This window comes from Delphinapterus leucas, chromosome 13 (genome assembly GCF_059928025.1).
Source record: "Delphinapterus leucas isolate spDelLeu-1000000601 "Yukka" chromosome 13, BTC_Dleu_Yukka2, whole genome shotgun sequence".
Taxonomy (NCBI): Eukaryota; Metazoa; Chordata; class Mammalia; order Artiodactyla; family Monodontidae; genus Delphinapterus; species Delphinapterus leucas.
The window spans coordinates 6,748,046-6,767,191 of NC_143141.1; the positions used below are offsets into that span (position 1 = coordinate 6,748,046).

A 19,146-nucleotide genomic window follows, 5' to 3' on the forward strand; every position below is an offset into this window, starting at 1 on the left:
GAAGATAAAATAGTGGATATAACTACTGCAGAGCAGAATAAAGAAAAAAGAATGAAAAGAATTGAGGACAGTCTCAGAGACCTCTGGGACAACATTAAATGCACCAACATTCAAATTATAGGGGTCCCAGAAGAAGAAGAGAAAAAGAAAGGGACTGAGAAAATATTTGAAGAGATTATAGTTGAAAACTTCCCTAATATGGGAAAGGAAATATTAATCAACTCCAGGAAACACAGAGAGTCCCATACAGGATAAATCGAAGAAGAAACATGCCAAGACACATATTAATCAAACTATCAAAAATTAAATACAAAGAATATTAAAAGCAGCAAGGGAAAACCAACAAATAACACACAAGGGAATCCCCATAAGGTTAACAGCTGATCTCTCAGCAGAAACTCTGCAAGCCAGAAGGGACTGGCAGGATATATTTAAAGTGATGAAACAACCAAGATTACTCTACCCAGCAAGGATCTCATTCAGATTTGATGTAGAAATTAAAAGCTTTACAGGCAAGCAAAAGCTAAGAGAATTCAGCACCACCAAACCAGCTTTACAACAAATGCTAAAGGAACTTCTCTAAGTGGGAAACACAAGAGAAGAAAAGGACCTACAAAAACAAACCCAAGGGCTTCCCTGGTGGCGCAGTGGTTGAGAGTCCGCCTGCTGATGCACAGGACATGGGTTCGTGCCTCGGTCCGGGAGGATCCCACATGCCGCGGAGAGGCTGGGCCTGTGAGCCATGGCCGCTGAGCCTGCGCGTCTGGAACCTGTGCTCCGCAACGGGGGAGGCCACAACCGTGAGAGGCCCGCGTACCGCAAAAACCAACCAAACAAACCCAAAACGATTAAGAAAATGGTCATAGGAACATACATATCAATAATTACCTTAAACGTGAATGGATTAAATGCTCCAACCAAAAGACACAGACTAGCTGAATGGATAGAAAAACAAGACCCACATATATGCTGTCTACAAGAGACCCACTTCAGACCTAGGGACACATACAGACTGAAAGTGAGGGGATGGAAAAAGATATTCCATGCAAATGGAAATCAAAAGAGAGCTGGAGTAGCAATTCTCATATCAGACAAAATAGACTTTAAAACAAAGACTATTACAAGAGACAAAGGAGGAAACTACCTAATGATCAAGGGATCAATACAAGAAGAAGACATAACAATTGTAAATATTTATGCACCCAACATAGAAGCACCTCAATACATAAGGCAAATACTAACAGCCATAAAAGGGGAAACTGACAGTAGCACAATCATAGTAGGGGACTTTAACACCCCACTTTCACCAATGGACAGATCATCCAAAATGAAAATAAATAAGAAAACACAAGCTTTAAAGGTTACATTAAACAAGATGGACTTAACTGATATTTATAGGACATTCCATCCAAAAACAACAGAGTACACGTTCTTCTCAAGTGCTCATGGAACATTCTCCAGGATAGATCATATCTTGGGTCACAAATCAAGCCTTGGTAAATTTAAGAAAATTGAAATCGTATCAAGTATCTTTTCCAACCATAACACTATGAGACTAGATATCAATTACAGGAAAAAATCTGTAAGAAATACAAACACATGGAGGCTAAACAATACACTATTTAATAACCAAGAGATCACTGAACACATCAAAGAGGAAATAAAAGAATACCTAGAAACAAATGACAATGAAAACACGATGACCCAAAACCTATGGGATGCAGCAAAAGCAGTTCTAAGAGGGAAGTTTATAGCAATACAATCCTAACTTAAGAAACAGGAAACATCTCGAATAAACAACCTAAACTTGCACCTGAAGCAATTAGAGAAAGAAGAACAAAAAAACCCCAAAGTTAGCAGAAGGAAAGAAATCATAAAAATCAGATCAGTAATAAATGAAAAAGAAATGAAGGAAACGATAGCAAAGATCAATAAAACTAAAAGCTGGTTCTTTGAGAAGATAAACAAAATTGATAAACCATTAGCCAGACTCATCAAGAAAAAAGGGAGAAGGCTCAATAGAATTAGAAATGAAAAAGGAGAAGTAACAACTGACACTGCAGAAATACAAAGGATCATGAGAGATTACTACAAGCAACTATATGCCACTAAAATGGACAATCTGGAAGAAATGGACAAATTCTTAGAAATGCACAACCTTCCGAGACTGAACTAGGAAGAAACAGAAAATATGAACAGACCAATCACAAGCACTGAAATTGAAACTGTGATTAAAAATCTTCCAACAGGGCTTCCCTGGTGGCACAGCGGTTGAGAGTCCGCCTGCCGATGCAGGGGACATGGGTTCATGCCCCGGTCCTGGAAGATCCCACATGCCGCGGCACGGCTGGGCCCGTGAGCCATGGCTGCTGAGCCTGCGCGTCCGGAGCCTGTGCTCCGCAACGGGAGAGGCCACAACAGTGAGAGGCCCGTGTACCACGAAAAAAAAAAAAATCTTCCAACAAACAAAAGCCCAGGACCAGATGGCTTCACAGGTGAATTCTATCAAACATTTAGAGAAGAGCTAACACCTATCCTTCTCAAACTCTTCCAAAATATAGCAGAGGCAGGAACACTCCCAAACTCATTCTACGAGGCCACCATCACCCTGATACCAAAATCAGGCAAAGATGTCACAAAGAAAACTACAGGCTAATATCACTGATGAACCTAAATTTAAAAATCCTCAACAAAATACTAGCAAACAGAATCCAACAGCACATTAAAAGGATCATACACTATGATCAAGTAGGGTTTATCCCAGGGATGCAAGGATTCTTCAATATATGCAAATCAATCAACGTGACACACTATATTATCAAACTGAAAGAGAAAAACCATAAGAGAAAGCTTTCGACAAAATTCAACACCCATTTATAATAAAAACCCTCCAGAAAGTAGGCATAGAGGGAACTTTCCTCAACATAATAAAGGCCATATATGACAAACCCACAGCCAACATTGTCCTCAATGGTGAAAAACTGAAACCATTTCCACTAACATCAGGAACAAGATAAGGTTGCCCACTCTCACCACTCTTATTCAACATAGCTTTGGAAGGTTTAGCCACAGCAATCAGAGAAGAAAAAGAAATAAAAGGAATCCAAACTGGAAAAGAAGAAGTAAAGCTGTCACTGTTTGCAGATGACATGATACTCTACATAGAGAATTCTAAACATGCTACCAGAAAACTACTAGAGCTAATCAATGAATTTGGTAAACTAGCAGGATACAAAATTAATGCACAGAAATCTCTTGCATTCCTATACACTAATGATGAAAACTCTGAAAGAGAAATTAAGGAAACACTCCTATTTACCATTGCAACAAAAAGAATAAAATACCTAGAAATAAATGTACCTAAGGAGACAAAAGAACTGTATGCAGAAAACTGTAAGACACTGATGAAAGAAATTAAAGATGATACCAACAGATGGAGAGATACACCATGTTCTTGGATTGGAAGAATCAATACTGTGAAAATGACTATACTACCCAAAGCAATCTACAGATTCAATGCAATCCCTATCAAACTACCAATGGCATTTTTCACAGAACTAGAACAAAACATTTCACAATTTGTATGGAAACACAAAAGACCCCGAATAGCCAAAGCAGTCTTGAGGGGAAAAAAATGGAGCTGGAAGAATCAGACTCCCTGACTTCAGACTATACTACAAAGCTACAGTAATCAAGACAACATAGTACTGGCATAGAAACATCGATCAATGGAACAAGATAGAAAGCCCAGAGACAAACCCACGCACCTATGGTCAACTAATCTATGACAAAGGAGGCAAGCATACACAATGGAGAAAAGACAGTCTCTTCAATAAGTGGTGCTGGGAAAACTGGACAGCTACATGTAAAAGAATGAAATTAGAACGCTCCCTAACACCATACACAAAAATAAACTCAAAATGGATTCGAGACCTAAATGTAAGACCAGACACTATAAAACTCTTAGAGGAAAACATAGGAAAAACACTCTGTGACGTAAATCATAGCAAGATCTTGTTTGATCCACCTCCTAGAGTAATGGAAATAGAAACAAAAATAAACAAATGGGACCTAATGAAACTTCAAAGCTTTTGCACAGCAAAGGAAACCATAAACAAGATGAAAAGACAACCCTCAGAATGGGAGAAAATATTTGCAAATGAATTAACAAAGGATTAATCTCCAAAATATATAAACAGCTCATGCAGCTCAATATTAAAGAAACAAACAACCCAATCCAAAAATGGGCAGAAGACTTAAATAGACATTTTTCCAAAGAAGACATACAGATGGCCAAGAAGCACATGAAAAGCTGCTCAACATCACTAATATTAGAGAAATGAAAATCAAAACTACAGTGAAGTATTGCCTCACACCAGCTAGAATGGGCATAATAAGAAAATCTACAAACAACAAATGCTGGAGAGGGTGTGGAGAAAAGGGAACCCACTTGCACTGTTGGTGGGAATGTAGAATGAGACAGCCACTATGGATTACAGTATGGAGGTTCCTTAAAAAACTAAAAATAGAATTACCATATGATCCAGCAATCCCACTACTGGGCATATACCCAGAGAAAACCATAATTCAAAAAGACACATGCACCCCAATGTTCATGGCAGCACTATTTACAATAGCCAGGTCATGGAAGCAACCTAAATGCCCATTGACAGATGAATGGATAAAGAAGTTGTGGTACATATATACAATGGAATATTACTCAGCCATAAAAAGGAATGAAACTGGGCTTCCCTGGTGGTGCAGTGGTTGAGAGTCCGCCTGCCAATGCAGGGGACACGGGTTCGTGCCCCAGTCCAGGAAGATCCCACATGCTGCGGAGCGGCTGGGCCCGTGAGCCACGGCCGCTGATCCTGCACGTCTGGAGCCTGTGCTCCACAACGGGAGAGGCCACAACAGTGAGAGGCCCACGTACCGCAGAAACAAACACACACACACACACACACAAAAAAAAAGGAACGAAATTGAGTCATTTGTTGAGACATGGATGGATCTAGAGACTGTCATACAGAGTAAAGTAAGTCAGAAAGAGAAAAACAAATATCGTATATTAACGCATGTATGTGGAACCTAGAAAGATGGTACATATGAACCGGTTTGCAGGGCAGAAGTTGAGACACAGATGTAGAGAACAAACGTATGGACACCAAGGGGGGAAAGCCGTCAGGGGGTGGGGATGGTGGTGTGCTGAACTGGGTGATTGGGATTGACATGTATACACTGATGTGTATAAAATTGATGACTAATAAGAACCTGCTGTATAAAAAAAATAAATAAAATTTTAAAAAAATTTAAAAAATGAATATTCCTGTTATGTAAATTGGTGCAGCCACTACTGAAAACAGTATGGAAGTTACTCAGAAAGCTGAAAATAGAGTTACCATATGATCCACCAATCCCACTCCTGGGCATATATCCAGACAAAACTATAATTCAAAATGATACATGCACCCCTATGTTCACAGCAGCAGTATTCACAATAGCCAAGAAATGGAAACAACTTAAGTGTCCATCAACAGATGAAAGGATAAAGAGGATGTGGTACCTATACAATGGAATATTATTCAGCTATAAAAAGAATGAAATAATGCCATTTGCAGCAACACAGATGGACCTAGAGATTATCATACTAAGTGAAGTAAATCAGAAAGAGAAAGACAAATACCATATGATATCACTTAGATGTGGAATCTAAAATATGACACAAATGAACTTATCTGTGAAACAGAAAGAGACTCAGAGACAGAGAACAGACTGGTGGTTGCCAAGGAGGATGGGGGTTGGGGGAGGTATGGAGTGGGAGTTTGGGGTTAGCAAATGCCAACTATTATTATATATAGAATGGATGAACAACAAGGTCCTACACAGGGAACTATGTTCAATATCTGGTGATAAACCATAATGGAAAAGAATATGAAAAAGAATGTATATACACATATAAGTGAGTCACTTTACTACACAGCAGAAATTAACACAACACTGTAAATCAACTAGACTTCAATAAATTTTAAAAAGAGTGTTCCTGTTAGAATTTGATGGAAATGTAGAAAAACATGATGGGAAATATGTCAAAACATTAACAGTGTCTGTATCTCTAGGTGGTATGATTATAAATCAACTTTATTTACTTCTTCAAACATTTCAGTATTTTTCTTTTTTTTTATAAATTTATTTATTTATTTTGGGCTGTGTTGGGTCTTTGTTGCTGTGCGCGGGCTTTCTCTAGTTGTGTCGAGTGGGGGCTACTCTTCATTGTGGTGTGTGGGCTTCTCGTTGTGGTGGCTTCTCTTGTTGCAGAGCATGGGCTCTAGGCACGTGTGCTTCAGTAGCTGTGGCACGCGGGCTCAGTAGTTGCGGCTCGTGGGCTCTAGAGAGCAGGCTCAGTAGTTGTGGCACACGGGCTTAGTTGCTTCGCAGCATGTGGGATCTTCCCGGACCAGGGCTTGAACCCGTGTCCCCTGCATTGGTAGGTGGATTCTCAGCCACTGTGCCACCAAGGAAGTCCCAACATTTCAGTATTTTTCGAGTGTTGTTTTGGTATTGTTTATGTATAAGAAAACATACCCAAAATGACGGGAATAAAGTTGACATGCCTACTCCATAAGACAGTATTGGGCTAAGGGTCTTCCATGGAAAATCATGAAGGATTATTTGGAAAAAGGGGAAGAACTGCAGAGAGAGAAGTTTGTTTTGTTGTTACTATTTTTTAAAATTTTTTCCAGATAATTTTTTTTCAATGCAGCATGACATAAAATGGAACAAAGTTTGGTATATGCTTATGTGCTAACTGCAGCCGGAGTACCTATCATGTGCTAAGAAGCCTTGAAACTTTCCAAAAGGGAGAAACAGTAAACAGCATGGCTCAAACGTGTTTTTGAGGGCCCTTCCTGGGATTAGAGTTTCCTAGAATACATTTTGGGAAACTCTCGCATAAAGCAAGGTCCGTTTAAGGTCCGGCTCACCCCTCCTCATTTCCATAACCACGCAGCATCCCTGCACACCAAGGCAGCGGGGTTTGTGGGCACCGCAGAGCCCAGGAGCCTTCAGCAACTTGGTTCAAGAAGAGAACATCGGGGCTTCCCTGGTGGCGCAGTGGTTGGGGGTCCGCCTGCTCATGCAGGGGACGCGGGTTCGTGCCCCGGCCCGGGAGGATCCCACGGGCCGCAGAGCGGCTGGGCCCGTGGGCCATGGCCGCTGGGCCTGCGCGTCCGGAGCCTGTGCTCCGCGGTGGGAGGGGCCCCAGCGGTGAGAGGCCCGCGTACCGCAAAAACAAAAAAAAAACAAAAAAAGAAGAGAACATCAGGAGAAAAAAAAAAAGAGAGAGAGAGAGAGAACGTCATCTGTATGGGAGGTGGGGAGGGGAAGTCACCCCACAGGGATCAAGATGGGTCAGCCCAGTGCCACTGTCATCTCAGAAAAATCCGGCAACTCAGTCTGTTTTCTACTGCACAGCCCCGACTACGCATTTGGGGCATGAATGAGCTGCACTGAGCCCGTTCTCTTGTGAGATGTAACGGGGACATCTTGACTCTTAACCGGAGTTATCAGAAAATGTTGAGGCTTAAATGGGAAGCTGGCCTCATTTCCTAGTGATTCTTACTTAATGTTTACCTGGGGGGAGGATTTCATGGGAACACAATCCTTAGGAACTTGTTACCGAAATTCTAAGAGAAATGTTTAGACTTTTCTGAAGGAAGGCTGCATTTTCAAGATGGTGCACTTCCGAGCATCCTTTTTCAATTTAAAATAGGTTGGGAGAAACCCACACACTTATGGTCACCTAATCTATGACAAAGGAGGCAAGAATATACAATGGAGAAAAGACAGTGTCTTTAATAAGTGGTGCTGGGAAAACTGCACAGCTACATGTAGAAGAATGAAATTAGAACACACCTTAACACCATACACAAAAATAAACTCAACATGGATTAAAGACCTAAATGTAAGGCCGATACGGTAAAACTTGTAGAGGAAAACATAGGGAGAATACTCTCTGACATAAATCGCAAGATCTTTTTCAATCCACCTCCTAGAATAATGAAATAAAAACAAAAATAAACAAATGGGACCCAATTAAACTTAAAAGCTTTTGCACAGTGAAGGAAACCATAAACAAAATAGAGAGAAAACCCTCAGAATGGGAGAAAATATTTGCAAACGAAGCAACCGACAAGGGATTAATCTCCAAAATATACAAACAGCTCATGCAGCTCAATATCACAAAAAACAAACAACCTAATCAAAAAATGGGCAGAAGATCTAAATAGACATTTCTCCAAAGACAATGGTTAAAAAGCACATGAAAAGATGCTCAACATCACTAATTATTAGAGAAATGCAAATCAAAACTATAATGAGGTATAACCTCACACCAGTCAGAATGGCCATCAACAAAAATTCTACAAACAATAAATGCTGGATAGGGTGTGGAGAAAAGGGAACCCTCCTACACTGTTGGTGGGAATGTAAACTGGTACAGCCACTATGGAAAACAGTATGGAGGTTCCTTAAAAAACTGAAAATAGAGCTACCATACGATCCAGCAATTCCACTCCTGGGCATATATCAGGAGAAAACCATAATTCGAAAAGATACATGTATCCCAAAGTTCACTGCAGCACTATTCACAATAGCCAGGACATGGAAGCAACCTAAATGCCCATCACCAGAGGAATGGATAAAGAAGATGTGGTATGTATACACAATGGAATATTACACAGCCATAAAAAAGAATGAAATAATGCCATTTGCTGCAACATGGATGGACCTAGAGATTATCATAGTGAGTGAAGTAAGTCAGACAGAGAAAGACAAATATTATATGATACTGCTTATATGTGGAATCTAAGAAAGGGCTACAAATGAACTTATCTACAAAACCAAAACAGAGTTACAGATGTAGAAAACCAACTTATGGTTACTGGGGGGTAAGCAGGGAAGGGGGGATGGATAAATTGGAAGATTGGGACTGATACACACACACTATTATATATGAAATAGATAACTAATAAGGACCTATTGTATAGCACAGGGAATTCTACTCAATACTCTGTAATGGCCTAGATGGGAAAAGAATCTAAAAAAAGAGTGGATATATGTATTTTTATAACAGATTCACTTTGCTGTACACCTGAAACAACACTGTAAATCAATTATACCCCAATTAAAAAAAAATAAAGCATTCAGACAAAAAAAAATAGACTGGGAGTTTGGGGTTGACATGTACACACTGCTATATTTAAAATAGATAACCAACCCTAACCTACTGTATAGCACAGGGAACTCTGCTCAATATTCTGTAATAACCTAAATGGGAAACGAACTTGAAAAAGAGTAGATACGGGACTTCCCTGGTGGCACAGTGGTTAAGAATCTGCCTGCCAGTGCAGGGGACACGGGTTCGATCCCTGGTCCGGGAAGATCCCATATGCCATGAAGCAACTAAGCCCATGCGCCACAACTACTGAGCCTGTGCTCTAGAGCCCGTGAGCCACAACTCTTGAGCCTGCATGCCACAACTACTGATGCCCGAGCGCCTAGAGCCTGTGCTCTGCAACAAGCCACCGAAATAAGAAGTCCACGCACCACAACGAAGAATAATCCCCGCTCACTGCAACTAGAGAAAGCCCACGTGCAGCAACCGAGACCCAATGCAGCCAAAAAAAAAAAAGAGTAGATACATGTATACGTATAACTGAATCACTTTGCTGTACACCTGAAACTAACAGAACATTGTTAATCCATTCCAATATAAAATAAAAATTAGAAAAGTAAAATTTATTGAAATGATTGAAAGGGAGTTAAGGAAATTACCCTTTGCCTTAGATGCCCCCAGGAAGGTGCCAGGTCTCCCTGAGCTGGGAGAGTCCCAAGTTTCTAGGCCTACCAGGAAAACATTTCTCCTTCTGACAAGTCTTCTTGTCAACCAAGGGACCCCACTAGGGTGAAAGCCAAGAGCCCCAAACAGAAGGAGGCACCGTTCCCGTCTCTGTTTACTGGGCCACAGTAAGAATTAGCATTCTGCCTGCAAGTACACTGCTACCCTCCCCTTTGCTTTGAATGCAGAGTCACTCATCTGGAAACTACAGGGTAATAGGACTGACTCGTGTGTCCTGATACCACTATGTTCTCGCAATGCCTGCTGCTGCCTTAATCACCAAATAAAAGAGACAGAAAGGAGCCTCGAATTTTTTACTGCCGTTTTTTCCCTGTGTGTGGGCTTATGACGATGTACATAACACCCAGTCAGGAGCCTAAGAAAGAAAAACACAGCAAAATTAGCATGATAGATGGGCTCCAGCTGGGAACAGCTACATGCACTGCCCAGGGCCAGGCTTTTTCACTCCGCACTGAGCCTGACACAGGGGCATCGGCAAGTGTGCACAGGGCAGAAGTCCTCCAAGTGGGCTACAACCTTCATGGTGCAGGCCGGCCTTTCCTGTTACACCTACATAATTTACAACAGAGAAATAAAACAACGAGGTCAGTCTCCCCTCTTAACCAAGTTACTCTCCACGAAAGGACACCCGGCTGAGAAAGCAGGGCCCACAAATTCTGGTCATCCTCCCGGCTCTGCCCAACACACCGCTCGGGTATGTTCTTTCCCCTTTATGCTTGGAGGATGCCCCCAACCTGCCTCAAAGCTCTTGGAGGGCAGCGTAATGCTCCGTATCCCCTTCTGTATCTTCCACTTGCTCACATGCTTACTTAACCAATCCTGATGCGAGGGTGATGGAATGGCAGCTGTCATTGGTCCACATCAACCAACACCCCCAGGAGGGACCGGAAGTAACAACCAGCCTCCCAATGCTGAAGCTTTTCCTTCTGCAATGCCTGCTTCTGCAAAACTGCATGTAGAGACTTCCCTGGTGGCGCAGGGGTTAAGAATCCGCCTGCCAATCCAGGGGACACGGGTTTGAGCCCTGGTCCAGGAAGATCCCACATGCTGTGGGGCAACTAAGCTTGTGTGCCACAACTACTGAGCCTGCGCTCTAGAGCCCACGAGCCACAACTACTGAGGCTGTGTGCCACAACTACTGAGGCTGCGTGCCACAACTACTGAAGCCCGTGCTCCCCAACAAGAGAAGCCACCGCAATGAGAAACCTGCGCACTACACTGAAGAAGAGACCCCGCTTGCCGCAACTAGAGAAAACCCGTGCACAGCAACGAAGACCCAACGCAGCCCCCCCAAAAATAAATAAATTTTTTAAAAAAACTGAATGTATAAGCTTCTTATTTGTTGTGTTTTAACTCCTCCCTCTTGCCTGAACCATTTCACTGGTGTTGAGACTAAGGATTAGGGTCAAAGAATAATATAATGGTCTAGCTTGTGTTTCAGAACCAGTTCTCGCCCTGCAGAGAATTCCAAGCAGCAGCTACTCTTGCCTGACACTCTTGATCCTTATTGACAAAAGGCCACAAAAAAGAATGATATTTTGCCATTTGCAGCAACATGGATAAAGGTCAGAGGTTATCACACTAAGTGAAGTCTGTCATACAAGAGAGAAACACCATATGATATCACTTATATGCGGTATCTCAAAAATGATATAAATGAACTTATTTACAAAACAGAAACAGACTCACACACAGAAAACAAACTTATGGTTACCAAAGGGGAAGTGGGGGGAGGGATAACCTAGGAATTTGGAATTAACATATACAAACTACAATATATAAGATAGATAAACAGGGGCTTCCCTGGTGGCGCAGTGGTTGAGAGTCCGCCTGCCGATGCAGGGGACACGGGTTCGTGCCCTGGTCCGGGAGGATCCCACATGCCACGGAGCGGCTGGGCCCGTGAGCCATGGCCGCTGAGCCTGCGCATCCGGAGCCTGTTCTCTGCAATGGGAGAGGCCACAGCAATGAGAGGCCCACGTACCACACACACAAAAAAAGATAAACAACCGGATCTACTGTATAGCACAGGGAATTATACTCAGTACCTTATAATACCTAAAATGGAAAAGAATCTGAAAATGGGAAACAAATCTGAAAAAATATATATGTATTATGGATATATATGTATGTATAACTGAATCACTTTGCTGTACACCTGAAACTAACGCAACATTGGAAATCAACTATACACTGATTTTAAAAAAAGGTGACATGGTTAGCAAACATTTGGTCCTGTCCAAAACATCCATAAATCATCTGGTCCATAAGATGCTTGGTCCACACCAAAATGTCCTTGCAATTTGGTCCTATCCAAAACTTCCAGGGAGACATCTGGTCCATGCCAAAAGGTCCTTGATATTTTTGTCCTGTCCAAAACCATGTGGCATGGACCAAATATGTTCATGGATGTTTGGGATAGGACCAAATTTCAAGGGCCTTTTGGCGTGGACCAAATATTTTATGGACCAAGTGTCTCATGGACATTCTGGACAGGACCAAATGTCCTGCAAGGGGCAGCACAATTCTAAACTCACCACCCATCCTCCCTCCCTCAGTGAAAATGCACGAGGTTATGGAAATAGACCTTCACTGATAAGAGATAATGTAATTTTAGTTAATGCCAATGAACTGACCATTTAATATTGGATTAAAGGAGGCTTACATGAAAGACTTTCTTCTTAGCATTCAGTTCTATCAAGAAATGGAATGAGCTGTATTTTACAATACTGCCCAGTTACAGAAGCTTGCTTTCTTTGGAAAGTGATGATTCTTCCAATGCTTTCTGTCCCTACCCCTTGGGCACGTGGGTGAACCATGTTATGAGAAGTTGTCAGGAGCCCAGACTTTAGGAACTGATGCCTGAATGTGAATCCCTGCCTGCCTGTGTGACCCCTCAGCCTCCGGCTTCTGCACTGTAAAATGGGACTAAAAATAGCCTATGTCGAGGTTTAGAGTTAATGCATGTAAAATGCTGCAGACACACAATGTGTGCCCCGGAAGTGTTAGCTTTTCTTATTAGCACTGTGTACCCTGCACTGTGCTAGGGTCTTATACTGAGCTCCATTTAGTTCCTGCAATAACCCTAGGAAGAGTGTGCTACTATTAACACCCCCATTTTACAGAGTAGGAAACGGAGGCTAGGAGAGGTTTTTTTTTTTTTAGCTCGTCTAAGGACGGAAAGTAAAAGTGGCAAGAATCAAAGCTGGGACTGTCTGATTCTAAGCCCATGCACTTCCTGCCACACCACACTACTTCCTGGATGACACACACGCACGCACACACACACACACACACACACACACACACTGCCAAACGGTGTCACATCAGAATTAGAAAAATGTGCTTATGACTGGTAAACTGTGCCTCATTATCTAGGGATCCAAATGTCTCTCAATCAAACTGTTTTTTTTCTGAGTACAAGGACCATGTTTTTACATCTTCCCTAAAGAAAAAGCACATAGTTCTGTACACACAATAGGGCACTCAATGCTCACTGGATTTACATGGAAATTCACAGCAGAAAGTGGATCCGTGTCCTGGTTTAGAATACTTGATCAAACAATCCAAATAAACCATGAATTCCCCAAAGCTTTGAAAACCTTGCCTAATATAGCTCATGTGTTCTGGAGACAACAAGAGATCTGATCTGAAGCTAAACGTTTCTAATCTCATCAAAAATACCGGGAGTGAAAACAATTCATATCAGACCTCCAGGTGGGATTAGGGGAAGGGCCTCCCACGTTGCCGCTAGAAAACCCACATAGCTAGAGGCTTTGGAAGTGATACAATTTTAGGATTGTCTTTGTTTTGTCCTTGTTTTTTTTCCCCCACGTGTTACGAAGAATACTGCATTATTGCTGCTATTCTGGCCAAGAGATCTGGGTATTCCTAAACATTCTAAAACCCGTTTCCCCACCTGAGGACAAGAGGGGAGTAAGGACCAGCAGCCTCACTGCCCAGTGTCTATGCTGGGAGGTTTCCAAATAGGCGATTTGGTGGCATGGGTGCCCACGGCTCAAAGCAAATGGGGGTGGGAATAAATGGAAAGAAACTGCATACAATTGGATTTCTAAGAATTTTTAGCCAAGATTTTATCGGAATATCTATATTGGATGATCTCTGAGCATGGTAGAGCCTAAACATGCATTTTACCTCTTCCTGATTTTGAGGTAAGCCGTGCAGTAAAAAGACAGGACTAAGACTGTGGGCCTGGGGGTGACGTTAAAGATGATGATGGCAAAAGCCAAACTCCTATGGACTCAAAGTCACATCAGGACACGGTCTGGGCCTGCCAGAGAGACCAAATTAGTTCTCATGTGAAGAGATATGTGTGTGGTCCGGAGACTAAGAACAGAGTCCCAGGTTTAGGAAGCCTGTATTTATCTTCCACTTCTGCTACCTGTTAGAGCTTTAGGGTGTTTGACAAGTTACTTAACCTTATTGGGCCTTAGTTTCCTTATCTGTAAAATGGGAATAACGATGATACACACCTCAAAGGAATGTGGAGGAGTTGATATGAGATAATGCATAGAAAAGTACTTAGCCTGGTACCATGCACCCGAAAGTTATCAGGGCACACAGGACACGCCCAGTGACCACTAGCCAGCACCACTGACCTTTTCATTATTGTTAATGGGAGTAGCTTATAAATGTGTTAATGGAAAATGTCCTGCATCTTCACATACAGGTAGCGATTAATACTTAAAAAATAAAAAGCTTCTTGGTGTATTTTGTGGCTGTTCCCAAAATAGCCCGCGAGGAGGGCAGGGCAGAAATGATGACCCTCGTGTTGCAGCTGAGAAGGTGGAGGCTTAGCGAGGTGAAGGGGCTTATTGGAATCCATCAGGTAGAACAGGGCCAGCCAGGAGTGCAGCTCAGGCCTCTGCCTCCTGCCCTGTCTCCACAGCGACCTGGCATGCAACCAAGAGGCGAGATGCCCCAGAGCAGAGAGCTGGAAGCCTGCCAGGGAGAGATGGCATAAGGACTCCGTTCCAGTCTGGTCTCGTCTGATCTATTCATTTGCATGTTGCTTGGGACCCACGTGGATTTTACAGCCCTTGTAGGTGGTGGCCTAAGGGAGCCATGGTCCCCAGCGCCAAGTGATGTGCCTGTTAGTTCAGAATAAGCCGGGGAGTTCCTCATATTACTGTTTGTTTACCTTGGTCCTCCAGCTCCAACAATCCTCACTCCACCCCAGCCTGAGTTTGCCTACCCCTCTGGCACTGCCCTGCTCCCTGATGTTCTTAAGGAAGTATCTGGGAAATTAACAACCGGTGCACACTTCCCCTGCGCCCCACAGGGGAAGATTCAGGCCTCAGAGGTCTGAGTGGCTGGGGATTTATTGTTCTCATGGCTGCCCCCGCACCAGGTGACGTGGAAGGACAGACACCCCCGGGGCTGCTGAACTGGGCGACTTCTGAGGGCTCCATCATTCGAAAGTGGAGGATTCTGTAGGTGACAACCAGGTAGTGGGCTCTGTGAAGGGAGGTGGGCAAACCCTTCAGCCCTGTAGGTGTTTAAGAGGCTGTCAGAGGGTGGAGGGACCTGCCAGCCACAGGCAGTGGCAGGAGGAGAGAGCAAAGAGCTTGGAGGAAGGAGGCTAGTCCTCCGGGCCTGAGTGAAGGCCTTCCTGAGACAGGACATCCCGTGTCGCCATAGGAAACCACTGCTGGGCCTGTCCCCGTGCAACCTAATGATCCGTGGTCACCTACCCATCACCACCATTCACCTGGGCCCTCCCATGGGCATGCCTCTCATTCATCTTTATTACCCCAGAGCCTGGTGTGGTCACTGCCAACTCGGTCTGATCGTACGAGATAGATAACATCCGACTGGCCTCTACCTTCAAAATATCCACTTTATGGGGGACTTCCCTGGCGGTCCAGTAGTTAAGACTCCACACTTCCAATGCAGGGGGCACGGGATCAATCCCTGGTCAGGGAACTAAGATCCCGCATGCCCCGCGGTGAGGCCAAAAAATAAAAAAAACAAAATATCTACTTTATGATTCCACCTCATATACAGTAGGTGTTCAATAAATGTCCAGTGAAGGAATAAGCATGGACGTGGTTCTAACAGCGCTGACATGCCAGCGACCAAGCTAGGCTTTCTGGTCGACCCGACAACAGTGCCAAGCAGCTGTGATATCTCCATTTTCCGATGAGGAAGCTGAGATACCATATATGGAAGAGCTTAGCCCAGTGAGGATGGTTATTCCAATTACTGTCCAGGGCCAACAGCTCCCTGACAGCACATCCAAGATTTAAACCCAGCCTGGCCTGGCTCTAATCAGGCTGCCTTGCCAAGCAGTGTCCATCCTGGAAATGCAGTAACTGGAGGCTTCTGAAAGGAGGCCCCAGTCAACAGGGTCACCACATGGACATGTGAAAACTATAAACCACTTGGCAAGTCCCAAACAATCAGTAATTTCTGGGTAAGGAACAAAATTGAGGGAACTGGTTTGAATTTTTTCAGCGGAGCGACGCAGTATTTCAAGGAGCACCTGTGCCCCAGCCCCCTGCCTGGCCGTGCTTTCCGCCGTACAGTGAGCACAAGCGGGGTTCAGACGGCGGACACACGACACAGCCGCGGCAGGGAAGCCGCCCCTCTTACCTCTTTGCCCTGTCTTTCTCATCTTCATCCATTAGATTGTCTCGGCAGTTTTTCCTGCAAAAAAAAACACACACACACATGATGACTCTGATTCTCGACCTTTCTCACAGGTCTTTCTGGTTGCCGTCATTTTGGTCTGATCTAAATCACACGCCTTAATCCACAGGTTCTCAAACTTTCTGGTTCCAGCAACTCTTTGCACCCTCTCAAAAATGACCGAGGGCTCTGAAGACCTCTCGTGTATGTGGGTGAAAACTGAGAAATCTGAAATGTCCAATACTCCATGAAACATCAGAGAGATGTCATCAACAGAACTCCAAGAGCTTCTGGAAAAGACCACTGTATACTCAAGAGAGTAAACAGGCAAATGATATGCTAACACTAGGAAAACTGCTTTGACCTCAAGGACCCCCCCTGGGTCCCTAGATCACACTCTGGGAACTGCTTTCCGGACCCAGCTCAACAAAGCATCTGTTTATTTCAAACCTGCAAGCTGCCCGAGACGTTCTAAAGGAGAGCATTTCTTTATCTGTTCATTTAAATACACAAACTCCTCTTATGCAGCCTGGAGGGATCGGGGCCCCAAAAAGTATAACTGCTCCCCTATCTTTAAGGCACGTACACCCCCTAGATAGTCAAGGTACACAGATGTGAAAAATGAAGTAACAATCCAGGAATGTTCTCACAGCCCCAAACCTCATCGCTTGGGCCTCTACTCTCCCAGGCCGCTGGCTCAAAAGCTCTTGGGCCGACTGACCCGGTGTCCCCTGCTACACACAGGCCTGTGGTCCTTCACCCCTCAGAGCCACATCCCTGATTACTCTTCCTTCACACGTTTCCCAGAGTCCCATCTGTCTGGGGGAGGTCCCCCTCCAGCCCCTCCATGCAGAAAGACTTTCAGGGTGTCCCTGAGGCCAGAGTTGGGGGAACTGGAGGCGAAGTGTGGTGGAGATAAGGGTGGGGACCACAGAAGAAATGGAATCACCATGACCCACATGCTTCTGGTCTGGTCTTCTGGTCTCTAAACAGAGGGAGGGCCTGACATCAGAACTCCAGAATCAACACTTTGCAAATGCACTAACCTTTACTCTCAAAATTCCAAGTTCCTGATCACAGGTTTTTTTTTTTATTAAAATAACTCATTTTATGAAAAGGCCAGTATGAATTTTGTAACAAAAGTAGACAAGGATATTAACAGAAAGAATTATTCTAGGTCAATCTCATTCATGAACATGAATATAAGAATTCTCAACCAAACAGCAAATCCAATAGAACCATACATAAAAATTGTAACATTTGGGCTTCCCTGGTGGCGCAGTGGTTGAGAGTCCGCCTGCCGATGCAGGGGACACGGGTTCGTGCCCCGGTCCGGGAAGATCCCACATGCCGCGGAGCGGCTGGACCCGTGAGCCATGGCCGCTGAGCCTGCGCATCCGGAGCCTGTGCTCCGCAACGGGAGAGGACACAACAGTGAGAGGCCCGCATACCGCAAAAAAAAAAAAAAAAAAAATTGTAACATTAGATCAAAATTTTTAATGGGACAAATGAATCTTTTCTCTGAGATAATTTTGTTTTGTAGTTTTTGGTCTGCTGTGAGCCCAGGCATGACTCCGAGGCAAAGAGGAAAAGGAATTCTGCAGTCACAGCCCCTGTTTACTTACAAGCCCCATTCGGTTAATAGCAGACATATTTTAGTGACAGATTCGCAAGAAACCCCATTCAGCAGTTGAGGCCTGTGGCATAATTAGAATGGGGTTAGCATATCTGCAAACAGGTATCTGCTTAATGTTTCCCAGATGGAATCTGTTCAGAGCTTTAAGACATGAAGAATGCAGTCCATTCATTTAATGATGTGCTACCCCAGGTCTGCACTCCATGGAAAGTGGTGGCTGCCCGTGTGCTGAGGGCATGAGCCTGCATCCAGCCACGGTAAAAGGGTAAAAGCCGTGCCCCTTACCAGGTACCCCTGGACAGGGCACGTTTACGGAAGGATGTGGGCTTCGGTCCACTTTGCTGAGGATCTGGAATCCTGTTTGGATGACAGGGGCTGCTTTGTCATACATGAAACGTTGTAGAGACACCTACAAACGACTAATAGCTACTCTGTATCAACTGCGGCAGCTCTGATTCCTCTCTCTCTGTTCTTAAACACTTCCTGAATCCATGAAGCCCTGATGTTCTACACCCACGTTCTCTTCTTTCCCATCCCTCCCATTTCCTTTCCCGATTCCTGTCACTTGACCCCTAAGTCACTCTGCTCCACTGCACCTGAGGGAAGAGAACACACCTGAGTTGTGCTCCCCAGGAGCACCTGCCCCAGAAGCTTCACACCATTGTCCTGTTTTGTCACACCTGTTGTCTCCCATGCCTTCCTCATGTCCATCAAAAGAGGAATGGATAAAGAAGATGTGGTACGTATATACAATGGAATACTACTCAGCCATAAAAAAGAACGAAATGATGCCATTTGCAGCAACATGGATGGACCTAGAGATTCTCATACTAAGTGAAGTAAGTCAGATAGAGAAAGACAGATATCATATGATATCACTTATATGTGGAATCTCAAAAAATGATACAAATGAACTTATTTACAAAACAGAAATAGACTCGCA

At 43.8% G+C, this 19,146-nt stretch overlaps 1 protein-coding gene across 7 annotated transcripts in view; it reads right to left on the reverse strand.

The window, feature by feature from the left end:
• The window catches only part of NPAS2 (neuronal PAS domain protein 2), a 180,721-nt gene that overhangs the window by 84,566 nt on the left and 77,009 nt on the right, over positions 1–19,146 (reverse strand). For all 7 annotated transcript variants that reach the window (XM_022599109.3, XM_089922634.1, XM_089922636.1 and 4 more), the window contains one exon: positions 16,532–16,585. In XM_022599109.3, the coding sequence (XP_022454817.1) occupies positions 16,532–16,563 (32 nt within the window). In that variant the 5' untranslated portion in view covers positions 16,564–16,585. Of the gene's footprint in view, positions 1–16,531; positions 16,586–19,146 lie in introns of those variants that run through there.